Below are 10,000 nucleotides of genomic sequence, written 5' to 3' on the forward strand. Positions count from 1 at the left end.
CGCCTCCGTTCAAAGCCCAGCGAAGCCGGCAGTGACCCGGTAATGTCACGCCGTCTTGAGGTGGGAAATTGCAGGTTTTCCTGGGATTTCATTCCTGGCTCCCATGCACACATGAGCCCATGCAGGAGATGTTCCGGAACGTTCCTGGGACGGACTGCATGTGTGAAAGAGGTCGTAACTCTTGGTACGGTGAGGTAAAGCCCAGCAGTGGTATATAGAACAATATTATGGCAGTATAGCGTACTCTCTGTACTACTGACATTACAGCAGTACAGGTTCAGTTCTACGGAAGAAACGTGAAAACCCAAGACATGTTGTCTGTCTGTCTGTCTGTCTGTCTGTCTGTCTGTCTGTCTGTCTGTCTGTCTGTCTGTCTGTCTGTCTGTTGACGTAAGTCTACTCAAAGAGATGCCACCTGTGTGTATTTGTGTGTGGGTTTGTTTGTGTGCTACTTAGAGCTGGATCTGACATGATAACTCCTGACACTCTCCTGAACTTCTCCTCCTCTCCTCTCTCCCTCTCCTCCCTCCATCCTTTCATTCTCTTCCTGTTCTGTCTTCAAAGGCTCACCTTTTCTGTGTCACCTGCACCTGAAGCGCGCTCTCTCTCTCTCTCTCTCTCTCTCTCTCTCTCTCTCTCTCTCTCTCTCTCTCTCTCTCTCTCTCTCTCTCTCTCTCTCTCTCTCTCTCTCTCTCCCTCTCTCACTCTCTGTGTCTATAACAATAGCCAATAGGTTCTTCTGACTTCCAGAAAGTCTTCTGATAAGCACTTCACCATGGTAACAAAGACGAGAGTCAATCTACTCACGTCACATCCGTTTTGCTTGACTTTGTTTATGTATATGACCTAGTGACAGAAGCTGTGGTATGTGACAGAAGCCCTACTACTCGCGTCCAGGGGACTTCACCTGTACGCCCTGCGTCGGTCTCTGTCTCCCTCCATCTCTCTCTCTCTCCGTGTTACCACGGCGATGTCCTCACAATGCGGCAGGCGCCATTGATCCCCGCGTTAATGGGGAGGTGGGGGCGTGGCCCGTTGAGCCGTTGACTGTGAGAGGTCGGACGTTTGGGACGATGGCTGCGTAACCAAGGCGATTGTGACGCCTCCTCAGCGACACACAGGCGCACTGGAGACCTGATGGCCTCCGGCCAAACCTTGCTTCTGCGTTGGTTAGCTGATGTAGAGCGCCGCGGCGCAGCCCACTGAGGCTGCGTTGGTTAGCTGATGTAGCGCGCCTTGGCGCAGCCCACTGAGGCTGCGTTGGCTAGCTGATGTAGCGCGCCGCGACGCAGCCCACTGTGGCTGCGTTGGTTAGCTGATGTAGCGTGCCGCGGCGCTGCCCACTGAGGCTGCGTTGGTTAGCTGATGTAGCGTGCCACGGCGCAGCCCACTGTGGCTGCGTTGGTTAGCTGATGTAGCGCGCCGCGGCGCAGCCCACTGAGGCTGCGTTGGTTAGCTGATGTAGCGCGCCGCGACGCAGCCCACTGTGGCTGCGTTGGTTAGCTGATGTAGCGCGCCGCGACGCAGCCCACTGTGGCTGCGTTGGCTAGCTGATGTAGCGCGCCGCGACGCAGCCCACTGTGGCTGCGTTGGTTAGCTGATGTAGCGCGCCGCGACGCAGCGCACTGTGGCTGCGTTGGCTAGCTGATGTAGCGCGCCGCGGCACAGCCCACTGTGGCTGTCGCTGTTGTTACCCACCCACTCTCCGTAAGACCTCAGCTTTTAGTGCCTTGCTCTACCTACAGAGCCATACAGGGATTTGAACCACTGACCCTGCAGTGTAATGCATTATGTGCTGAGTGCTAGACACATGTGTATCATCGATAATTATAGAGTAAAAATACATCGTTGCTATCTGACCTCAATTTTTTTTACCCCTAACGATTATCATTCTTACTAAATAGGTGCAAAGGGTCGTGCTTAGTGAACTGGTGTGATTTGTAATCGAGGAACTCAGATTAACTGCAGAATGAAGAATTAGATTCTCCTGCATCTGTTGTTGAACGGAGAACAGATGAGACACCAAGTCACTACGCAACCGCGCGTGTGTGTGTTTGTGTGTGTGTGTGTGTGTGTGTGTGTGTGTGTGTGTGTGTGTGTGTGTGTGTGTGTGTGTGTGTGTGTGTGTGTGTGTGTGTGTGTGTGTGTGTGTGTTCGTGTGTGTGTGTGGGGGGGGGGGGGGTCTGATCACTGTCAGATTAAGGGCCATTAAAGGGTTTGTCTCTCTGCCACCAGATGGGTCCTCTGATTTTGTTTTTAACTAGTTTATACACAACAACACAGCCTATGTCTCTGTGTGTGTATGTGTGTGTCCCATGTGTGTGTGTGTGTGTGTGTGTGTGTGTGTGTGTCTGTGTGTGTGTGTGTGTCCCATGTGTGTGTGTGTGTGTGTGTGTGTGTGTGTGTGTGTGTCCCAGTGTGCTGCAGTGTGTTGCGGTGTGTGTCTCAATGTGCTGCAGTGTGTTGCGTTGTGTCTCCCCTGTTGTGTCCCAGTGTGTTGCGGTGTGTGTCTCAGTGCACTGCGATGTGTGTTACCGTGTGTGTCCCAGTTTGTAGCAGTGTGTGTCGTCGCAGTGTGTGTGCAGTACTGTGGTCCACATCAGTACTCCCGGTGTGGCAGACAGAACTATCAGCAGCAGGATCACGGCGACGGTAATGCGGCTGTGTCCTCGTGGGACTGGAGGCTCTGTTGTTCTCTTTGTGTGCAGGGACACACTGGAGGAGGAAAGCTGCAGACAAACGGACAGGCCGAGGGACAGGCGGACAGGCTGACCGAGTGGGGGGGGGGGGGAGCAGGGAGGCAGACAGAGGATGACTGGATGAGGGATGAAGAGGGAGACAGAGATGGGCGGTGCAGAAGAGAGACTGAGGGGACGATGATGATTAGAAAGGAGGAATTAGAGGGGGAAATGAACACAGTTCAAACATCTGAATAGAAGGCACAAGGGAGGAGGGGGGAGGAGGGGGGAGGAGCGATGGAGGGTAGAAGGGAATCTATTTGAACCCTAACTTTTTCGTCATGAATCAACACTGAACTATGTAGTGCTAAAAACTTTTGTAATGATAAGAGTGTGTGCGTGCGTGCGTGCGTGCGTGCGTGCGTGCGTGCGTGCGTGCGTGCGTGCGTGCGTGCGTGCGTGCGTGCGTGCGTGCGTGCGTGCGTGCGTGCGTGCGTGCGTGCGTGCGTGCGTGCGTGCGTGTGATCTGATAAGATGTAATAATTGAAGAGCTCTAGGCTCTGCTGGATAACGAGGAGAAACATGAATTCTTCCTCTGAGGAGATGATGGGGCTTCAGGGTTCAGACTGTTCAGAGACCTAAGAGGTCTGGTTAGCCTCTGACGGTGACGCCTGGTGGAGGTCGGAGAGGGTTGGTTACTTAGGTGTAAGGTTAGAGAGGGTTAGTTAAGGTGTTAGTTTAGAGATGTTTACTTTTGGTGTTGGGCTAGGGATGGTTGGTTTAGGTGAATGTGAGGGTAAGGCGGGGTGAGGTAAAGGTGAGGTTAAATGTGAGGTTAAGGTGCGGTTAAGGTGAAGTTAAGGCCAGGTTTGCGACCTTTAAAAGCATCTGGCTGATGCTGGACCGGACGTGTCCCAGCCTCCCGCCCTGGTTGTCACGGCGACGGACCAGGGAGGAGGATTACCGCTGACCCAGACGCCTGCAGCTGGAGGTGGGAGTGGGAGTGGGCTCAGTGTTTTGTTCAGAGCGCGGAACAACGGAACAAAGGCTTGGAAACGTTCCCTGCGGTCGCCAGGGTGAAGCTGGAGGTCCCGGGAGCAGCGTGGGGAAGAGGAGGGATGACGAGCGATCCGTGACTGATGATGAGGCCTCACTCAGGCTAATGAGCAGACTGCCCGCGACCAGAGAACATCACTGTGAGCTCACCGAGCAACACGCTAACTACAGAGTCTCCAACTTGAAAGAGTTGTCGTTGACTTACAGCAGCACTTGCAAATGTACACTGGCCCACACATGCAAGCTGACGCCCATACGCACATGCACACGTACACGCACACGGACACACACAAACACACACACACACACACACACACACACACACACATCCATGGTACAGAATCGTTTGTGTGTGTGTTTGATTGTTGTTTTGAAGTCTGCAGCACATTCGACTTAGTGGGTCATTATATACGCATACAAACATTACAAGAGTACTTTAAATCATAACAACAACTGTGTGTGTGTGTGTGTGTGTGTGTGTGTGTGTGTGTGTGTGTGTGTGTGTGTGTGTGTGTGTGTGTGTGTGTGTGTGTGTGTGTTTCATCTCCAGCAAATTGATGTCTGTAGCAGCATGTGACTCTTAAACCTGAGCTCATGATGCGTTCTGATTGGATGAACGCTCAAGGGGGATAGACATCCCAGCATGCACCACTCCCCACCTGAGGGTGACTCTCAGGAAACACTTATTTTATTTTAAATGAGTGACGACCCTAAACCCATGGCGCCCACACACACACACACACACACACACACACACACACACACACACACACACACACACACGTATTCACACACACAATTGGTCCATACACAAACACTTGGTCCACACACGCACACTCGTACACAAATACGCACTCGTATTCACACGCACACACACACACACACACACACACACACACACACACACACACACACACACACACACACACACACACACACACACACATCAAGCACACATTGAATTACTCTCTCTGCGGTAATCGTTATTTCCAGGGCCGTCTTTGGAAATGAAATGAAACTGTCTGTATTGAAAGGAGATGCTCCTGAGGGGCGGTCCTGAAGAAACAGCCCCAACGTCAGGAGATAGCAGGCATCTCCTTTCAATACAGACGGTGGGGGGGAGACAGGCTCATGACCCCCAGCTGTGAGGCTCGCTTAGACATCAAATGAGCCGCAACATTAGCTGTGGTTTATATATAACCGACGCCAATGCTACCCAAATGCTGAATCCAGGAATCTACACAAATACGAGGAAGAAATCCCCTCCATGTTCAACGGTATCAAGCGCATAAAACGTCAACTCGATACCAGCTAGAGCCAGCCGGACTAAACCAGAAACACACCTGGAAAGGACAGGACATGCGGCATGGATCAATACAAACACTTTCTAATATCAAATTCTGTGTGTGCGTGTGTGTGTGTGTGTGTGTGTGTGTGTGTGTGTGTGTGTGTGTGTGTGTGTGTGTGTGTGTGTGCGTGTGTGTGTGCGTGTGCGTGTGTGTGTGTGTGTGTTTAAGAGATGATCATTCGATTTAATGTGGAGCAGATGAAAAGTCTCTCAGCCGGGATGTTATCCCCTCAGATAATATTATTACGGGATGTCTGGATCCTCTGGCAGGGCAGGAAATGATGCCGCCATCAACGAAGAAGAGGACAGGAAATCAGAATAACCGCCAAACACCACCAGCCAATCATGTCAGGAGACACACAAAGGACCCAGTTGATAAACACATCTGGATTAAACATGTAGCAAACACGATATGCACACACATGTTGCATACACTAAATACACACACACACACACGTTAAGCACTTAACACACACATGTAACACAATTAATATACACGCATGTTGCACACTAAATACACACAGATGTTGCACACACTAAATACACACACATTACACACACTGAATACACACACACGTTGCACACAATATACAGATACGTTACAATATACACACACGTTACACACACACTTCACAGTTGATACTCACACACGTTACAAACGCTTAATAGACACACACTACACTCACATTCACAACCACACAAATTGCACGCAAATGCACGCAAAGATATGCACGTTACTCTCAGACTAATGGCCCATCCGAGGGCACTGTTAGACCAGGGCAGTACCTCATGCTTATTTTATGTCTTGCACTCCATTAAGAACTGATTAAGGGCAGTATATTACAATGAATATTCATCCATTTTTGCTGTAGGCGGGAGCCATTCCAGTCCCCCCCCCCCCCCTCAACCAAATATGGGGCGTCCCGCCGCTGGTACAGGTGTGTCGGGCGGCAGCGGCCCACAGACGACGAGACTGGATCAGAAATCCCTTTTATCAACCAATGGGGACGGCACGGCACGGCGTTCATATCAGAGTCTGTGTAAGGTACAAACACACAGAAAGACACACACACACACACACGTGTGCACACATCTGTTTTTGTCATGACACACACACGTGGGCCAACATGTGTGTGTGTGTGTGTGTGTGTGTGTGTGTGTGTGTGTGTGTGGTTGTGTGTGTGTGTGTGTGTGTGTGTGTGCAGCACCGTCATCACTAGAGCGGTTATGATTGCCATAATCAGAGACTTATACCTGCCAACAATCCAGCGTGATTACAGCAGCGCAGCCACGAGAGGTGTCCCCCACAAACGTTCGGCGGCCCCCGGACCTCTGAGTGTGAACTGCATGATTCAAGAACACGAACGCTTGTCGACCTAGCGTCCAAACCTCTGAGGCATTCCCGGAGATGGGAGAGCATGGCGTCTTTAATTGTTGGAAACAAGGTTCACGCACCGCCTGCTGTTTCACTGGTGAACACAACCTGGCCGCTAAAAAGATGATCGCCTTCAACAGCGTGGGCTTGTCAGGCACACACACACACACACACACACACACACACACACACACACACGTGTGTGTGTGTGTGTGTGTGTGTGTTTAGAGGGGAGGGGGGGGGGGCTTTGTGTATGGTGTGTGTGTGTGTGTGTGTACTTGTACTTGTCTGGGTGTTATTCCTAGACAGGAAATTGAGAAGCGACTGATGTTCTCAGCCTAACTAGCTTCAGACTGAAACATCACAGAGGGCGCTCTCTGCCTCACAGCCTCGTTTGAGGACTGCTGAGAGAGATCACAGCAGGAGCAGGGGTAAGACGAAAGGGAGTTTATTAGTTATTAATAGTTACACGCAGAGCTCATACATACAGAGAGATCCACAACTCTTACTCTAGACTAATGCATGGTGCAGGAGTCCCACATCTCTTAATCTAGACTAGAGTCTGGTGCAGGAGTCCCACATCTCTTAATCTAGACTAGAGTCTGGTGCAGTAGTCTCACATCTCTTAATCTAGACTAGAGTCTGGTGCAGTAGTCTCACATCTTTTAATCTAGACTAGAGTCTGATGCAGTAGTCCCACATCTCTTAATCTAGACTAGAGTCTGATGCAGTAGTCCCACATCTCTTAATCTAGACTAGAGTCTGAAGCAGTAGTCCCACATCTCCTAATCTAGACTAGAGTCTGATGCAGTAGTCCCACATCTCCTAATCTAGACTAGAGTCTGGTGCAGTAGTCTCACATCTCTTAATCTAGATTAGAGATTGGTCCAGTAGTCTCAGTTCTCCTAGGACTGCCGGATCAGAGGTTCTGCTGTAACATAGTATGACCACTGGATCAGAAGTCCTGCTGTAACACAGTAGGACTGCTGGATCAGGAGTTCTGCTATAACAGGACTGCTGATCCCGGTGCTGTTATATTATTAAACATCAATATGTGATGGTGTATTATGCATGTCCTCTCGCTGAAGAGCGGTCAGCTTCTGATTGAGGCAGACAAGTGTTTCATGATGAGGCGTGTTCCCGCTGAATTATGAATGTTCTGAATAAAGGTACTCTGGGATAACAGTCGATCCCAGAGACTTCTGACCTCCAGGGATCCTCTCTCTCCATCCAGACGGAAGAAACATCAAGATGATCAACTTTACAGCTCAGAACCTGTGAACCACCTTTACCGCTTCAAGTAGGTCCAGTTACTCTCGCACACACATGCAGGTGCGCACACGCACACACACTCGCACACACTCAGAAACACACACACACACAAGCCCAAGCACATGCACAAGCACACACGCACTCTTTTGCCTTTACCACTGATTGTCATCCAGCACCTCCTCTCTGGAGGAGAGTCTTTCTCTTAATTATAACTCGTCTTTCTCCTCCTCCTCCCTGAATCTGTGTTATTCATCAGTTTCTCCATGAGGACTATTCCTCTGTGCATCAGATTAAAAGCAGGCTGCCGCCATGTATGAGAATATCACATTAAGAGCGTGCCTCGGGGACCTTTATTGTGATGAAATTATTCCGAGCCTTTGTTGCGGTTGTAATTCAGGCCTGACTGACAGGCAGATGTACTGTAAGGACTTGAAGCGCTGAGAAGCTCTTAATTAGGCTTTCATCTGAGGACGAATCACAGAATATCTTGGTCTCCGTTCTTTTGGATGATCACACTTCCTCTCTTACAAAAAAAACCTAGTTTTACAACTTCTCTCTTTCGCTCTCTCTCTCTCTCTCTCTCTGTGTCTGTGTCTCTCTCTCTCTCTCTTCCTATCTCCCTCTCTCTGTCTTTCTTTCTCTGTCTCTCTCTCTTTCTCTGTCTTACTGTCTCTATCTTTCTCTCTCTGTCTTTCTGTCTCTGTCTCTTTCTGTGTGTGTGTGTGTGTGTGTGTGTGTGTGTGTGTGTGTGTGTGTGTGTGTGTGTGTGTGTGTGTGTGTGTGTGTGTGTGTGTGTGTGTGTGTGTGTGTGTGTGTGTGTGTGTATGTAAGCGTGTGTGCGTGTGTGTGTGTGTGTGTGTGTGTGTGTGTGTGTGTGTGTGTGTGTGTGTGTGTGTGTGTGTGTGTGTGTGTGTGTGTGTGTGTGTGTGTGTGTCAAATATATATTACCATATAAAAATCGATCTATCTAGCTTATCTTTTCATTAAGCTGAACCTTTATTCTGTGTGATTGTCTGGTAGAGGTGAAGAACCTCGATTACAAGAGAGATGCAAACAGCAGCCAGTGTCCAGCATTTCCCCCTCTAAAACTCCAAAGAATAAGAAGTCACCTGCAGAATACAAATCCCTTTACACTTCTGAAGACTACACAGACCAGACCAATACATGACGGACAAGAGTGTTGTCTGCAGTCTGTTATCTGTTGGTCTCGTCACCTGAACACACTAGACCAACAGATAACAGACCAGACCAACAGATAACTTGTTCGGGTGAGGTTTGTGCAACGGCTTGGCCTCGCTCTTGTGTACAGAATGTATGTGGAGCTTTAAAGATTATTGATCGGTGGGTCTGTCTGACCGATGAGCGGCTGCTGTGGCACAAGGCCGTTGTTATGGATCACCGATCAATCGTCAGGGTCTGGGAGGAGCAGGCCGTAAGACGTGTGTGTGCGTGTGTGTGTGTGTGTGTGTGTGTGTGTGTGTGTGTGTGCGCGTGTGTGTGTGTGTGTGTGTGTGCGTGTGTGTGTGTGTGTGTGTGTGTGTGTGTGTGTGTGTGTGTGCGTGTGTGCGTGCGTGACTCTGGCGTGTCAACCATGCTAGCTGATTAACTTGATGTGTTGGGGATACGAGCTGTCATGGCTCCCCCTCTTCCTCCTCCCCTCCAATCCTCCTCCTCTTCCTCTCCCACCTCCCTCTTCCTCTCCCAACTCCTCTGCCATCTCCTCCTCCCCCTCCCCTCCCCCCTTCTCTCCCACCTTCTCCCACTCCTCTCCCCCCCTCCCCCCCCCCCTGCAACCTCCTCATCTAATACGTATTTCTCTGTAGACGGTGAATGAGGTATTCTTCTTTTGTTTCTGATGTTTGTGCTATCATTTGTCATGGTTCTCTCCATGGTAAAAAAACAGATAAATGATACGTGACATCTGATGGCTGAGCTCAAACGTCTCAGACCAAACGTGCTTCAATTCAGCTGGGGATGTTTAGTAGGCAGGACTGCATGCACACACACACACATACACACACACACACTTACACACGCACATGTGACCGCAAGCACACAGAAACAAACAAACACACATGTGACCACACGCACACAAACACACCAACACACAAACACATGTGACCGCACGCACACACACTCGGGACTGCCCGGAAGCATATATAAACACAAAGAAACACAGCACGCTTGAATCCACCCACCAAAACATTTAGACAAACACATAATTGCACATAGATGCATTGCACACACATACCTGCACACACACAGGCACAC

General features: G+C 49.9%; 1 protein-coding gene across 1 annotated transcript in view; it reads left to right on the forward strand.

Moving 5' to 3' along the window:
• The first annotated feature begins 119 nt into the window (after nt 1-119).
• The window catches only part of tmem81 (transmembrane protein 81), a 17,974-nt gene continuing 8,093 nt past the window's right edge, over nt 120-10,000 (forward strand). The window contains exons 1-3 of the mRNA XM_056590897.1: nt 120-194; nt 2,494-2,502; nt 2,709-2,776. Coding sequence (XP_056446872.1) covers nt 120-194; nt 2,494-2,502; nt 2,709-2,776 — 152 coding nt within the window. The remainder of the gene's footprint in view (nt 195-2,493; nt 2,503-2,708; nt 2,777-10,000) is intronic.

The sequence above is a fragment of the Gadus chalcogrammus genome, chromosome 1, assembly GCF_026213295.1.
Source record: "Gadus chalcogrammus isolate NIFS_2021 chromosome 1, NIFS_Gcha_1.0, whole genome shotgun sequence".
NCBI lineage: Eukaryota > Metazoa > Chordata > Actinopteri > Gadiformes > Gadidae > Gadus > Gadus chalcogrammus.